At 42.0% G+C, this 16,175-nt stretch overlaps 2 protein-coding genes across 2 annotated transcripts; one reads left to right on the top strand and one right to left on the bottom strand.

The window, feature by feature from the left end:
• Positions 1–8: 8 nt before the first annotated feature.
• tufm (Tu translation elongation factor, mitochondrial) lies at positions 9–3,567 on the top strand. The gene is made up of 10 exons (XM_080511729.1): positions 9–56; positions 652–698; positions 812–950; positions 1,116–1,282; positions 1,396–1,665; positions 1,781–1,913; positions 2,137–2,241; positions 2,436–2,587; positions 3,025–3,144; positions 3,382–3,567. Exons 1-10 carry the CDS (start codon positions 20–22, stop codon positions 3,553–3,555), a joined length of 1,344 nt encoding a protein of 447 aa, XP_080367855.1. The 5' UTR covers positions 9–19; the 3' UTR covers positions 3,556–3,567.
• A 4,293-nt stretch (positions 3,568–7,860) lies between these two features.
• Positions 7,861–15,175, bottom strand: kcnj12b (potassium inwardly rectifying channel subfamily J member 12b). Its single transcript, XM_080511480.1, has 2 exons — positions 14,643–15,175; positions 7,861–12,079 (listed from the first exon to the last, which is right to left on the bottom strand). Exon 2 carries the CDS (start codon positions 11,943–11,945, stop codon positions 10,677–10,679), a length of 1,269 nt encoding a protein of 422 aa, XP_080367606.1. The 5' UTR covers positions 11,946–12,079; positions 14,643–15,175; the 3' UTR covers positions 7,861–10,676.
• Between the last annotated feature and the right edge of the window lie 1,000 nt (positions 15,176–16,175).

Here is a 16,175-nt window from a genome sequence, read left to right as displayed (position 1 = left end):
GATTTGTCTATCATCCAAGATGGCGGCGCTTGTGGGATTGCGTGCATGTTTCTCTGGTAAAACATGTTTAATTCTTTTAAAATATCCGTCGTTGGATGCATCTTTGGTTGTCTATTGATTCACAGCACTGCTCGTCGCTTTATGAACAATATAGCTGCTTGTTTTGATTTGTATAAACCTGGAGGTGCGTTTAAAAAGAGGCTCTTGGGCAGCAGAGCAAGGTCACGTTACCAGTGAGGTTAGCTAACGACAGAGAGAGCAGGATGAAGCCTGTCTGGACGATTGTCAAACCGCATAGAAACAACCAATATCGGTTTGACACATACTATTTACAGCTGCTCAATTTGTAGGAGATTGATCCAGTTGAATCTGAATGGTTAAAAGGTTTAGGAGCTCACCGTCTGGAGCTGCAGAGCTCCTGATCGGCTCACCTGCTTTTAAATGTGAAGCAACATTTCTTTTCTTTTCTTTAGCTTGTTGAAGAAAACCTGTGTATTTTCAGTGATTTTTAAATGCGAGGCATCGTCTCGATAAATACCACAATAGCACTGACCTACAAGTCCTAATGACGAAACAAAAAAGGAATCTACTTCACTTGAACATCCAGTCCAAAAAAAATACCACTTATTGATGTTGATTTCCTCTCCGCAGCACTTCAGCTGTCTTCACCAGGCCTCCTGCACAGCTCATTCAAACTTGTAAGTTTGCAGAAAAACTGCATGACACAGACTTGTTATTGTATATTATTATAGTATACTTCAGTTAACACTCATTCCTTCAATTCTTTTTTTTCTTCTCTCTCTCCGTCTAGTGTGCTGTGCCTCTGAGCCGGCGGACCTTTGCTGCAGAAGCTAAGAAGACATACAGCCGGGACAAGCCCCACGTCAACATTGGAACAATTGGCCACGTTGATCATGGAAAGACCACCCTGACTGCAGCCATCACCAAAGGTTCAAGCTCTGATTTTATGATTTACTGATTTTCCAGGAGAAGTAAACATATACTTATTTATATTTTTAAGGCAACTAAACTTGGATTCAACATCAGGATGCAATTAGATCTGACATAACAGAAAATCTAAAAAAAAATAAATAAATCTGATTCTCCATCATCAGTGCTCGCTGATGCTGGCGGGGCGAACTTCAAAAAGTACGAGGACATTGACAACGCTCCAGAAGAGAAGGCCAGAGGAATCACCATCAACGCCTCCCACGTTGAATACACCACAGCCAACAGACATTACGCCCACACAGACTGTCCCGGCCACGCCGACTACGTCAAGGTAGCTCCCCGCTCCTCTCGCTCACGCGACGCCGAGATTGAGAAAAGCCGTTCACCGTGACGCGCCGCCGTCTTTTCCAAACAAGCGGACTGAGGATTGGTTTCCTCTTTCAGAACATGATCACCGGCACGGCCCAGATGGACGGCTGCATTCTGGTGGTGGCGGCCACCGACGGCCAGATGCCGCAAACGCGCGAGCACCTCCTGCTGGCCAGGCAGATCGGCGTGGAGCACGTGGTGGTGTTCATCAACAAGGCCGACGCCGTGGAGGACAAGGAGATGCTGGAGCTGGTGGAGATCGAGATCCGTGAGCTGCTCACCGAGTTCGGCTACGACGGCGAGAACACGCCGGTGGTGATTGGTTCGGCGCTCTGTGCCCTGGAGGTGAGGCGCAGGACGCGTTTCACACGCACACTCGTCATTTCCAGCTGGCTGAAAGCAGAAACTGTCATTAAATAACAAAAGCTCACTGGTTTTGTTTTTTTGTCCTCTGTCTCAGGGCAAGCAGCCCGAGCTGGGACAGAAGGCAGTGATGCAGCTGCTGGAAATTGTAGATTCTTATGTTCCTCTGCCCAAGAGAGAACTGGAAAGGCCGTTCCTTCTGCCGATCGAAGGCGTTTATTCGATCCCAGGTAAGAAAAAAAAAAACATTAAAATCTTTTATTACGATTATTGGTTTGTTGTTGTAAAACATTTGTTTCTGTTGTTCCAGTACTCAAGTCACATAACCGCAATTTGAAAAATACACTTGAAATGTCTGCTGGCATTTGACTTAAAGTTGCAAACGAAGTCGACTCGGGAGACCGACGCCCGTTGGTGTCGCCCCGGCTCTGAATGTTGTCTCTCGTCTCCCAGGCCGAGGAACAGTGGTGAGCGGCACCATGGAGAGAGGAACCGTCAAGAAAGGAGACGAGTGCGAGTTTGTGGGCCACAATCGCAGCAGCAAGTCTGTGGTGACGGGTGAGTGGGAATAAATCAGAGGAGGAGCCGTTATTGATGCCTGGGACACCTCGAGAGTTCCAGCATGAAATGCATGCAGACTGATGCTGTGGATCTCTAAAGCTTGAAGATCTCAGACACGTGAATTTGATCCAAAAAAGGAGAATTTGACAGAATGACTTTCGCTCATATATTACCTTTGTCTTCCTGCCCAGGAATTGAAATGTTCCACAAATCCCTGGACCGGGCGGAGGCCGGAGACAATCTGGGCGCTCTGGTCCGAGGCCTGAAGAGGGAGGACGTCAGGCGAGGGATGGTGATGTGCAAACCAGGATCCATCCTGCCTCACCAGAAAGTCAAGGCACAGGTCCGATTCACAAATATCTACGAGTTCTTGTTTTAATACGTTATGGTAGGATGCTAGTAATTTTTGTTAGGCACTAAGTTTATTTCAAGGTAAAACACAAAAATGTTTTTGGCCTTTACATTGATCAAAGTTGCTCCATCCCTGCTGTATTTTATTATTATTATTGTTATTATTATTAAAACAGTGTTTTGGTATGATGTCAGTTTTGAGTTGTCTTTAACTACAAACAAATTGTTTTTATCCAATTGAAAGCCCAAGTTTTTTTTGAAACACTTTTAAATATGAATGAAAAACTTGAACATGAGTGATTATATACTTGGTAGTGAAAGGGCTCGTCGAGCCTGTGGACGTTCTTATTTCGCGCAAAGGCACAAGATTCTTGTTTACATCTTTCCTTTACATGTAAAGTGTTTTCTTTCACGCGCTTTGTGACGCAGGTGTACATCCTCAGTAAGGAGGAGGGAGGCCGACACAAACCGTTTGTCACCAACTTCATGCCCATCATGTTTTCTTTCACCTGGGACATGGCCTGCAGAGTCATTCTGCCCAAAGAGAAGGTGTGTGTGTGTGTGTGTGTGTGTGTGTGTGTGTGTGTGTGTGTGTGTGTGTGTGTGTGTGTGTGTGTGTGTGTGTGTGTGTGTGTGTGTGTGTGTGTGTGTGTGTGTGTGTGTGTGTGTGTGTGTGTGTGTGTGTGTGTGTGTGTGTGTGTGTGTGTGTGTGTGTGTGTGAGTGAGTGAGGACCAAATTCAATGGTGGAATATTTACCACTCGCGCGTTGTCGTCTCCGCCCTCAGGAAATGGTCATGCCAGGTGAGGACACCTCGCTGACGCTCATCCTCCGCCAGCCGATGGTCCTGGAGAAAGGCCAGAGGTTCACCCTGAGAGACGGAAACCGAACCATCGGCACCGGCCTGGTGACGGACATCCTGAAAATGGAAGAAGACGACCACGTCAACTGGGGGGGCTGAAAAACCTGCAGATCCTGGCGGGGGGGGGGGGGGGTGAGGGGGGGGGTAAGGTGGTGCTTCGCCGCAAGGGTGAACGTGGGGCGACTCGCTGAGCGACTGTGTCTGGTGAGATGATTTACGTGTATAAATAGACACAAACACATGCTGAAATCTCAAAACAAGAGAGGACTCAAAAGAAACGCATGTTGTGCTATTCCACCCAACAGAAATACTTCAAAATGTTCAGCTTAGAATTTGTGTTCGAGGACAGCCAAAATTATGTCATTTATGTAATAAAATGTATTTAATAAGACAGGCTTCTGGTTTTGTTTCGCGTCCTGTTGGTTTTCCCAATAAAAAATAATTTCACTGGATGTGAACTTCCATAAGGGGGCAGCAGAGAGGCGTTTCAGAGGACACACAGGTTTGTTGTGATACAGTATGAAGCAGCACACATCCTATAGTGATGACCTGTTAGGATAACTATGTTTATGTACGTGCTTGTTTTAAGTCTTTTAAAGTTTGCTCACTTTAAAAGTTGAAGTTATCTGGGTTTTTGTTTTCTAAACAATGCACCAACAATTTCAAATATTTCTTTCCCTAATTCCTAATTTTTTCAAACAAATGTCCTTAAATAACTGAATTGATATTTTTAGGAAAATTCATACAAATGACAAATGTCTAACTTTTTGTGAGTAATGTATTTATCCAATTAAAGATTGTGTTGTGCTGGAGGTGACCGCAGCCGACAGTGTGTGAAAACAGACATTCATACACACGTTCACAACGACAGACAATTCAGAAGCAGAAATGGACCTTAAACACACTTTTGTACTTTTTTGTGAAGAATCTAAGGATACTTAGAAAATCCCCAACAGGTTGGAGAACATACAAACTCAACACAGACATCCCAGGCTATAATCAAAATGTGAAAAAAACAAAGCAACACAAACGTTTTGTTATTGTGGTTTCTGTAAGAAAAATGTAGGAAAGACGTTAAAAAAAAGACCCACATTGAGTCCCATTCAGAAGTGTGAGGTTCATGTTTGAATGCAGGCTGTCCTGCAGGTTTCAGTCTCTGGCTCTGGCCTGGGTGTGGGCCACACGGTACTTTGGGTTGCTCTCTGCTCGTTTATTCCCAGCAGGAAGTTCTCGGTTGCTGTGTTTGCTGTCGGTATTTGAGTCAGAGCCTCCTGTAATCCAATCGGCCTGTTGCTGTAATCAAATACTGTACGTCTGCAGGAGTCGGGGCTGGAGCAGCAAGTGTCACTGAGTGATGTGCTCAGCTGGAGGACGAATGTTTCCATGAACTAAATACCTCAGAGGTAGATGATCAGACTCGACTGGTAAACACTGGTGTACTTCAGTGACACGTCTTTAACTATAACAATACATTAGAATCAAAACGATGCTCACTGTAGACACAGCCTTAGTGTCGAGACAAAGAGGGGTAATAGAGGTTATTGTTTTAGAGCTCATATTGATTTGGTTTGTTTTTTGGTAATGTAATGCATTATGATGTATTTGGAAGGATTTTTAGAAGCGCAAACCTGTCTTGTGAAAGAAGTAGTGGATGATAAATTAACCATAAACAGTGAAAAATATAAAATATACCCTGCAGTTTATGCTGATCTCATAAAAAGAAAACATAAATGATACTTTTTTAATTTTTCATATCCGTGCAGGACAGCTAGAACACTGTCATTCAAAGGCTTCCATGCCCTTTCTGTATGCACTTTTTCCTGCCTTTTCTGCATATTTACTCTCATTTCATCCCGTAATATTGAAAGTCATGGATTTAAATATGGCCTGGTCCTTCCTGTGTTCAGTTTTCAGTTTCTCACCAGTGTCCTGTCCACAAACACCCACCTGAAGTTGACTGGTAAATCTAAAATTGCCTCCAGGTTTAATGTGAGTGTGTGTGGTTGTCAGTCTCTCTGAGTTTGCCAAGTGATGGGTGTAATCTGTCTTTTCCCATTCAGATGATTGATCCGTTATCACTGAATATGATTGCATATGATTACATGTTAATTTCTCAGTGGCCTTCTTTTAATTATTTTTTTTTATAAAGCCTTCCATATCTTTCATATGAGGATTGAGGTAAAATATGAAAGTAACATTTAAAATAGTACCATCTTTACGTGCCTTTAGTATTTGTTATTCCAAGTTTGTGGGATTTTCTGTCCCTTATGAAATAAAGATTCACACGGGCTCTATTTGCACATTACTTGAGGCAGTTACATAATCATATAAATTACAGTCTCGTCCTCCATGACTTGTCACACCAGCTTCCTGTCTTGTACTTTCTCAGACAGGGTGGAGTTTCCCCCCCCCATCCAGTGATATTCTATTCGCTTCTTGAGCTTATAAACTTTTCACACGCCTCAAAAGAAAAACACGGCACAGATTTAGTGCTCTGATTTGACTGAATGGAAAGAAAACTGTAACATGATAATGGATTTTTTTTTCTTTTACAAAGAACGACACTCATCACCAAGAGCATTCAAACACGAAATCTCAGGCTTGAGATCCAGACGTGTGGATCAATAACTGGAGACTCATTTTGCCTGACATCCTGAAGATCACACCAGGTCAAAGTTGTGTCGTACCCTACACTGAGGTGAAATAATCTAGCATATGTCCAGAATATGTCATGCAATTGTTCCCTTAGCCAAAAACAACCAAATAAAATAATCTGGTGCAAGGCAATTAAAACAACAACTGATTTTCATATCAGTGCCAAATTGCCTAAATGGATGTTTAAGGTACACTATTGATTTATTCTTTTATCTAACACAGAGTGTTAAGTTCTGTTTTTTATTTATGTACTGTAGATTTAACTCGAATAGTTTAGGTTCCCTCAAGTTGCACTGACTTCTCAGTAAGTATTTCCAGGATGTAAACTGTGACAAAACTACATTTGTAATGGTATATTTTAATATGTTTGTTTTTTTTATTTTCACTAGGAAAAGAAAAAAAAATCAAATGGTTAAAGGCAAGTGGTTTCGTCAAATAATTAAAGTTGAACGAACTCAGGTGATTGAAATACATATAGCTTGTTGAGGTTCGCACAAAATCAAATGAAGAAAAAGTATCTTGAAATCAAATTTGAAAATGAAATAAAAGTGTTAATTGTGAGTTCTCAAAATGACATTAAGGTACGTTCTCCGTTATGGTCTGTGAAAATTCTGAGAAACTTTGAATTGAATCAAACAGCTTTGAAGGTGTTTTAATGTCAACAGAAGCATTTTCTTGGTAAAAAAAAAAAAAAAAATTTGAAAATACATGGATTAATATTGTCATTTTGGACTAGAATATCTAAAGTTATGTTCCAGGAGAAGAAAATGCAGCTGTGAGTGTTGCGTTGTTGTTGTTTTCCCCGCCTCCTCTTCTTACAGCTGAGGGAAAGAATAGAGCCGCTCCAATTAGGGCTGAATTTGCCTTTCAGCAGCCCACTCTGCATGTTGGAAGACTGACCCTCCACGGCTTCTCATCTTCCAACACTGCCAGAGTGGGTGGGAAGCCTCCCAGGTTTATTCTCAGAGCTCCCGCCATCTCGGAGGATGCAGCTCGAAATAAGTACGAAATTAGACCTTCGATTATGCGAAACCTAGAGAGGTGAAGGTGTGACAACATGGGGCCGCTTAATCTGTGTCTGAAACCTGATGAGAGTTTAATGTGTCTCACCCACTATTTGGCTCATCATGAGTGTGTGTGTGTGTATGTGTCTGCTCATATTAAATGATACCTGGATGAAATAGAATCAGGACAGCGTTATGATCAGATCGAGTTATATCTCTGCTTAAATGTCAATTTTTTTTACAGGCTAGTGGAACATTTGCCATCAGTTAAAACTTGAATTATTCTCAGAAGAAGGGGCGACATGTGAATTTCTCTTGGAGATCATTAAAGTATTTATCTATCTATCTATCATATTACACTCTGATAATAAGAAACGACAGCGGCAAAAAGCTTGTCATCGGGTTTCCCAGCGAGTGTGACTCTATGGGCGTGTGTGATCTCTTCTCTGGTGTTCAAGGTTACGGGGCAGTGAAATCCAAAAGATCTGCCAAGTCATGTCCATATATGTATTTATGCTCGGAGATGCCTGATTGGTTGCATAAGAGTGAAAGAAGAAACCTCTGACCCCGACCAGATACCATCTGACCAAATCGCAGCCATAAATTACAGTCCGTTCCTTGTTTATCCAGCAGCGTGCGCGTCTGCCCTCCCTGCTCCTCTTGTTTAATAGGATCCTACAACATCATGAAATAATCCCAGTCAATCTACATATAAAATAAAAAATTAAAAATAAAGCTGTGCTGACTTTTGTCAGACATTTTTATTGTGGTCAACAACATGATGTTTTTTTTTTTTTCTTCTCATTCCGCCATTATCTTTTTAATTGTCGTCTCATAGAATCAAACAAAACCCGGAGAGAAGAGAACAAGGTGCAAAAGATAGTTGAGATTGCTTCAAATGTGTTCAGTGGAAGACGGCAAGAGGAGACCCAAGTCGTTCGCTTCATTATTCTTTCAGCTTTTTAAAAGCAAAGAAAGTATTTCTAATATGTTGTGATATTTACCTATTGATCAGCCAGAGAGATCTTAAACCAGAAACAGAAGTTGAACAAAATATATATTTACAATATTCAATGGAGAGAAAAACAAAAAACAACAACAACATGTGCCTCTTTGCTCTTTTACATGCAGGAAGTCCTTGACCCCACTCTTTGTGCAAATGGCAGAGCAACCCCCATTTGTTATTCAGAGCTAATCCTGATATTTTCAGCACGAGTCAGCAATATACAAACACAAATGTGTCGAAATGTGCTGAAATGGCAGTCAGGTGTATATAATAACCCGCATGGTGCTTTTTAGTGTGAGAAATGTGGAGGGGAAAACTATTTCATCTCGCTGGGGATCAGAAAAAAAATAGTCCGACCTACACATTTTTATTATCACCCTCTTTATTATAAAAGAAAGAATCAGAGTGATGCCGCCACGAGAACAGTGAAAAAAAAAAACTGCTTGAGCTGGTAAATTATAGCAACAGATTCAACACCGCGGCCACGGGTTTCTATTAGGTGGAACCTCCACAGATTCTGTCTTTGTATGTACTTTGTTTGTTGAGCTGAAGACAAATTTCAGCCTTGATGGACAATAACAATTTATTATACTCTTCTTTTAAATCGGCTGATGTAAATCAAGTTCATTTAGAAAAGTTTTTCCAACTTCCATTCCTCTTGAATGTGCAATATATTTCCACTGACTCAGCAATGAGGAATACCTATTCAAAGCTTGTTTGAATTTGATGATCTCTCTGCAACCTTACGTAAGACATCGCATCCAAACACACTGGAGGATTACCGGTAAATCTGATACGCAGACTGAAGTCCTCGAGGAGACGCCCGACACGTATATCTTCTGTGGCGTCTTTGGTTTGGTGTCACGATTTCCCTTCTTGTCATTATTTTTTTTGAGTCGGGGCCTCTGAGCTGGATTTAGAGCACAGATGTGACACAGTGTGACTCCGCTCTGTCTCCCACGGGTCACACATAAGATAGAGCTTCATTTCAGACTTTAATTAGATTTTTTTTTTATTTTTTATACGGTATCTTGCATGCGGGGTCCCTCTCAAATGATGCTGCGACGTTACAGTTTGAGTCTCCTGTTCTCTCTGTGTTTTCATATCTTGAGGTCGAACTAGAGGTGCTTGTTATCGGTTGTTGATTAGCAGGCATCGATGTGTCTTTTGAGCCGTAACACAACATTTACAAAGATGTTTCTGTTCAGAACGTAAAGCTATAGAATTTACTTATTTATTCCATATGGCAAATCTGCTGACCCTCTACCGCAATGAAGATATTCAAGATTTCACCAACAGTGGAGTCACTTTTAATTCTTTATCTTTGGCACGTCCACTTAATAATATTACCTTGCTGAGCGGATGCTGGTGTTGAATACAACCACATCTGTTAGATAATATACTGATCCTTAAAGTCTTTGTAAAGAAAAATACAGGACTTTTAAAGAGACAATAAGATTTGTTAGACTTTTTACTCCTGCACTTTTCCTTTTCATAACACTGATGTTTCCTTTTCCTGCAGAAACATCAGTGTTAGCTTGGATTTCTCGTTCATAAAGCAGGTATCAAGATTTAATAACAATTACAAATATTTTTAAGAAACTCTGCCTTTTATACCAACTCAAAATAGCATTGCCTTAATTAACTGGCTACCGTTCAGGTAAGGAGAGAAAACTGCTATCGCCAGGAATCAAACACTCATTGTTCTGACAGATATTGTTCCAATATTAGATGAAGAAGCTTTATATGTGCTTTCATTATTTGATCATGATTTATGTGCTCCTTGGGACAAGCGCAGGGATGGTGATTAATATGAACGGTCTCCTAAAAGTCATGAGGTTTCTTGGAGAGTGAAAGAAATCAATTCATTGACACGAGTTAAATGTTTCCCACTGGCTAAAAAGAAAGAGAGAGATGAATAGTTTTCCTTGCTTGAACATCAAACTTACCGAGTGTTTTCCCTTTTCGCGATACTGTCGCGACTCCAATTTGTTTGTATCCCGACAGTTGTGCAGCCCATCCCAGATGTAAGTCAATTACCTGTGCCAACTAATGAAATTAGTTACTGACACTGTATAATTGTGAAATATCTAGAGTCCCTTTGTTCACACGAGTGATGGTATTATGCTAAATGTATTCAATGCATCCATGTGTCAGTTTCACTGCACGCTGAGTTGTGAAATGTACATTTCAGCAATAGCGCCCACAAGTAGTTGCACCAGATCTACCAAACATTTCTGAAAATATTCAGTCACAAATGATGCTATTTTCATGCACTTTTGTATTGTTTTCTGCAGCTGAGACAGTTATCAGCACGTGACACGTTTCCATTTGGTGAAGCTCAAAAATCATCTCAGGAAAGCAGAAATAAAGTTCTTCCAATGAGAGAAATTGTGAGTTTTGTCCTCACATGAGGAGATTACTACCGCTGGTCCTCCTCCCGCAGCAGGCATGTCTTCAATCAAGTCCTCGTATCAGTGGATTGACAGTCATAGGGTTCTTTTTGAGACATTGCTCTGCATTCAGAAACGCCGAGACGAGCATCGGACGGTAAGTCAAATTTCTGATTCTCTACGCGAGGACGGTTTATCCTGTCTGAGGGGAGTCAGCTCCGACGAGCCGCTCCTGTCTTGATCTTTGTCCACATCTCCTTCCTCGTCCTCTTCGTCCCTGCTGATGAAGGCAAGCTCGTTCTCATAACAAAAGGAATTTGCTCCGGACGCCGGGAATTTTCTCTCCTCCATGTCTTTTGCACTGCACCTGGGGGTAGATGGTACTTCGAATGTTTTGTGAAAGTAGGAGAAATCTATCCTGTACTGGCTCTTCTCCTCGAAGATGATGGGCTCAAAGCGATGACCCCACAGGACCTCCGAGGAGAGGAAAGAGCTGCGGGCTTGCGTCGTCATGGCCGTGGCTTCCACCAATCCTTCAAGTATGATCACTATCTCAAAGTCGGATGTTTCCAGATCTTGCTTGCTGATGCCAAACAGTGGGCTTTCTTCATCGATCTCATGTATGACAGTGAGCGGGGCGACCAGAAAGAGGCGGTCCGTGCCCTTGTCGTAGCCAACGTTCAGATCGATCTGATCCATGGGGATGTACTCGCCTTCCTCCGTGTAGCGAGGCTTCACCAGCTGGGCCCGCACATGAGCTTCCACAATGTGGCTCTTCCGAAGGTTGGCCACCCTGAACATGAGACAAAGCTTCCCGTCGCGTAAGGCGATCACCGCGTTGTGGCTGAAAATGATTGTCTCCGCGCGCTTTTTGGGCCTCGCCATCTTGGCCATGATGGCGCCAATCATGAAAGCGTCGATGATGCAGCCCATGATGGACTGGAAGACCACCAAGAAGATGGCCCCCGGACATCCCTCCGTCACGTAGCGAGCTCCGTAGCCGATGGTCGTCTGGGTCTCGACGGAGAACAGGAATGCCGCCACAAAGGTGTTGACCTGCGTGACGCATGGAACAAAACTGTCGTCTCCCTCGTGCTCCATGTCGCCGTGAAGGTGACCGATGACCCAGAAGCCCAAGCCGAACATGAGCCAGGACACCACGAACGCCAGGCTGAACAGCAGGAACATGTATCGCCAGCGGATGTCCACGCAAGTGGTGAAAATGTCCGATATGTACCGCTGCGACTTCTCGTCCATGTTGGAGAAGTGGATGTTGCACTGGCCAGACTTGCTGACAAACCGACTGTGGCATTTGCGTCTTGTGTGGATCTTTCCATTGCCAAAGCTGCCCACAGCAGGCATGATGCTGAGTCGAAGGCTTTCTTCTTCACAGGACAAGAAGCTGTGGTGGTGGGCCCTTCCCACACTCATGCCTCAGTGGGACGCAGCCACAGGACTTGATGCTATCAGCCTGATCATAAAAAAAAAACAAAAAAAAAAACTGAGCAGGTACACCCGGAGAGCACCGCTCCGTCCAGCACAGGCTTGATGGGAACTACGGATTCCTGGAAAAGAAGAACAGGCAGGGTATTAACACGCCACATTATGGGTGGTTGAAACTTGCATGGAGCTGTCAGGACACGATTGGCTTTGTTTATGTAAAGAATTCAGATTACAGCCACAAAGGAAGGCAGGTTATCAGTACATCAGTGTACATCTCGTTCATTAGTCCAACTCAGTGGAAATCTACTCTTCCAATTACATTTTCCTCAACATGATTAAATCTATTTTTTCTCTATTCATTTTTCTTTCTTTAGGATTTCCAATATGACTCATTAAAATCTGATTTTGGTTAATGATGATAATGATTAAAGTATGCAGGCCTTTGTCATGAGTCACCCCCTGTTTTATTTAGTAGCTTTAAGATTGATAGTTCTGCCTCCAGTAGATTCTAGCTTATTAAGCTTTTACTGGTAAAATATCTTTGTTTCTTACTTTGTTTGTTTCTTTGTTTCTTTCATAATTAACATACAATTGACATTATTCTAAGCAAGTTTTTCAACTAAATACTACCTTTATTTATACGGCACCTTCCGCACACCTCCATTGATCATTTATTTACTAGTCTACCTCTCTTCTCTTTTCTATTTGCTCCATTGGAAATATCCCACAATATACAATACATGTGTCACTGATCAACAAGGTACAGAAATAGCCAGCTAATCCAATGCCCTGCCATTTTATGTGACGTATCTTCTGTTTCCTCCAGCTGGCACAACTATTAGAGTCACTGGAGTGCTGTGATGAGGCTGTGTGATTCCCCAGTGAGGCTCCACTGGAAAGTAATGTGGACTGAAAAAGACGGGGCAGGACTGGATATCATGGAGACAGATTGAGAACAAATGGCTTCATGATAGAAATCGATGGGATCCCATTTATGAGCAAAATGTTGTGTTTTTTTTTTGTTTTGTTTTTTTATGAAGGGGAGTTTTATCCAAGCCAAGGTATCATTTCAAGCTTGTATTGATAATGAAAGAAATGTGTTTTATTTCTTTACTACAGAGCAAGAACAGACACGCGTATCTGCAAAAGCCACAGGGTTTTAAAAACTGCTTTTTAAAAGAAAGTAATGCACGTGATTAGAGATTTTCGTTGGTCTGCCCCTCATGACGTCCATTAAATTGAATGCAAGCGTTTTGAATATGTAAACAACACACGGAAACGCATCATTACATCACCCACAACAATGACGTCAGGAGATTTTATAGAAACATGTCTGAGCTTCACTTTTCTAAAGGTGAAATCTAAATATTTTTCCATTGTTAGAAAGAATCGAGAGTTTTGAGAGACATAATAACTTGCTGGTCTGCTCTAGTTTGTGGTGATTATGGGTAATTATCTGAGATTAAAGTAACACGTCTCTGTTATTTGATTCTTTGAATTGCATAGAAATGGTCTCAGGAATGTTCTTTAGTTTCCAACAATTTAGTGAATTATGTTTACATGATTTTATTTCACACATATGTAGAAATATGGGTCATCTAAACCAACAAGAAGACAGGCAGACTTCACCATTAAAACATATTAACCATTAACGAATATTTCATTTAAAATAGACGATGCTACAGATCGTTTAGATGATAATTCACATACTTTCATTATTTATTTAGGCTTTGCTGCTGTAATGTTCAGCTGTTTTATTTCAGAGGTGGCACTGATATGACAGGGGGGGTCAGTTTGCTCTTGTGAAGTGTAAATGTGATTATTAACGTAACAAGTAGCACCATTGCACGGCACACTGAGGAGACTCAGAGGAAAAAAAACACCTCAACTACGTGGTTTGTTGCTTTTACAACTGGCTGACACAGAGTTGCCTTGCAAATTTTCTCCACTATGTAGAATTTATCTCGCTGGCTGAACGAGTATCTGTGGACATTATGAGGTCACACATCCACCTGCTGTGTCTAGAAACCAATGCAGTAACTCTGAAAGATGTTTTACAGTTTGTTTAACAAACTGTACCAACACTAAAATAAAGAGATAATTAGGAATGAAAGGATGATGTGATTTTTTTTTTTATTTGCTTGCCAAACAAAAGGTCTTATTGGTAAAGTCTCATATGCATATTTTCCCATTGTAGATTTTTCTTTTTATAGCTCCTGTAGCCATGGATAGACGACCATTCATTTTCAGGAGGACATGCAACATGCGACATATCAGCAGGTGAACTATAAATTCAGTTTTAATTACATGTCAGACTTTATCGTGCATGATGACAAATGAATGGATGATAACAACCTTTGCATATGAGTGAGAAATCCGGGTGTTGCAGATACTTGCTTCAGGTCTCAGTGGTCTAGTTGCTAGGAAGCAGGATGTAGTAGGGATATTAATATCTAATATTTTGTGCGACTGATCATCAGCCATCTGAGAAGCCACACTCTGCCTGCTGGGCTGTGATCTCCAAGAGTGGAGGCACTTTTGTTGGAGCTCCTTTCTCTCTGCTGACTTTTAATCACAAAGAAAACCTCCCTTATTGACGATCACGTTTAATCCAACAGACTGAATCTAACAAGGGAAGTTTGCAAAACTATATAAGTTCTTTATCATAAATGTTAAATGTCTTACCTCAGGTGTTCCCAGCAAATACTGATATCCGACTTTTTCTTCTAAATATCTCTCAGTTTTCTAGCCAAACTGCTGCATGGTTCTTCTCAGGCTCCCTTCACCTCCCCTCTCTGGTTATGGGTACAGCCACTCGGTCCTCCTGAGGCAGGAAAGTAACTGGCCACAGAGTATCTTCATGCTTCTTCCTCCTAGTTGTTTTGCATCTCGCTTCCCTCTAAATGAGGAACGTGTAACAGTCACTCCTTGCGGTCAGGTACTCCAACGTTACTGCTCTGCTGATATCCAGTGCATCAGAAACAGATCCGATGCTATAAAATGACTTTAGTGAAGCAGTGAAGTTGTAAATTTGACCCTCAGACTTGCAGAACTTAATCACAGCTTTCCCTAACTAAATAAATCTCGTGCTCACGTGGTCTGCTGGGTCTAGTCAAATCAGAAAATCTATTCCTCACTTCTTATTTTAGAGCCATGAGCAGTCGACAGTCTCTCTTCTTCCACGTGTCTCACACTTCCTTGGTAAATCTGCTATCTGATCTCGTTCTGCTGCAGATCCCACTCTGTTTCCCACATCCAGTGAACTATTGCTCACTGCTCAGCTCTAGTCCTCCCCCTCCCTCTCACCGTGTCACTGTAGCTACTTGGCATTTGGAGACTACATGCTCTTCCCCTACAACATATTGATGGTCAGCTGACAACCCCTGGTGTTGAAAGAACCAGCTGGTTAATTCAGGTCTGATATATGGTGAGGAAAGACCAGAGGACAACAGTTTCTTCAGGGTTTTGCTGCCTTCTCATTTTTTTTTTTTTTTGTCTCCTAACATTTGTCTTGCTGCGTTACATTGAAGAGAGCACAGCACTGTGAATAAATGGTCCCGAACTGTGATTTCACAAATATGTAATGTATTTGCAGAGATCAAATCTACCTTATTATGTGTGTTTTATTCTTTTAAAAAAAAAAAGTAGAACCCTGCACTATAATATTGCCTTTATTTTCTATCCAAATGGACCACAGAGTGGGTGGTGTGCAGTCCAATTTGACTCATTCAGAAAGCAAAGCAGCCCCAGTTGAACACACTGGGCCTTGAAAAGCACATGTAGGCAGTTGTTAGCGGAACACCAGCTTGTTATGCATCGTTTGCGTACGAGCCCGAACGAAGGAGCCCGTCAGTTAACCTCATGCGTATTACAAGACAAGTGAGAAGATTTAGTTTTTAACTGACACGGTAAATCTTGAGAGCAGCATGACAATATACTGGTGTCAACCTGCTGCGACAGATTATTCTCCCCACTTCTGATGCTCCATGCTTCATGGTGTCACATCCTGAGCATGAACAGATGTGTTTACTTTTCTGTAAGGTTTGTGTTGTGGTGGTCAGAGTGTGCCGTGTGTCCCAGAGCGGAACAGGCGAAGCACACGTGCTCGTAGATCTGCATCACTTTGGATAAAAGCGTTTGCCAAATGAAATGGTAGAACTCGACAAATAGGTGCCGCATGCTCAGATGTTTCACAGTAAGCAACCTGCTGTGATCAGC

Source organism: Blennius ocellaris (genome assembly GCF_963422515.1).
Source record: "Blennius ocellaris genome assembly, chromosome: 16".
NCBI lineage: Eukaryota > Metazoa > Chordata > Actinopteri > Blenniiformes > Blenniidae > Blennius > Blennius ocellaris.
The sequence above is the reverse complement of the archived record's forward strand: the minus strand, read 5'-3'. Positions and strand labels throughout refer to the sequence as shown.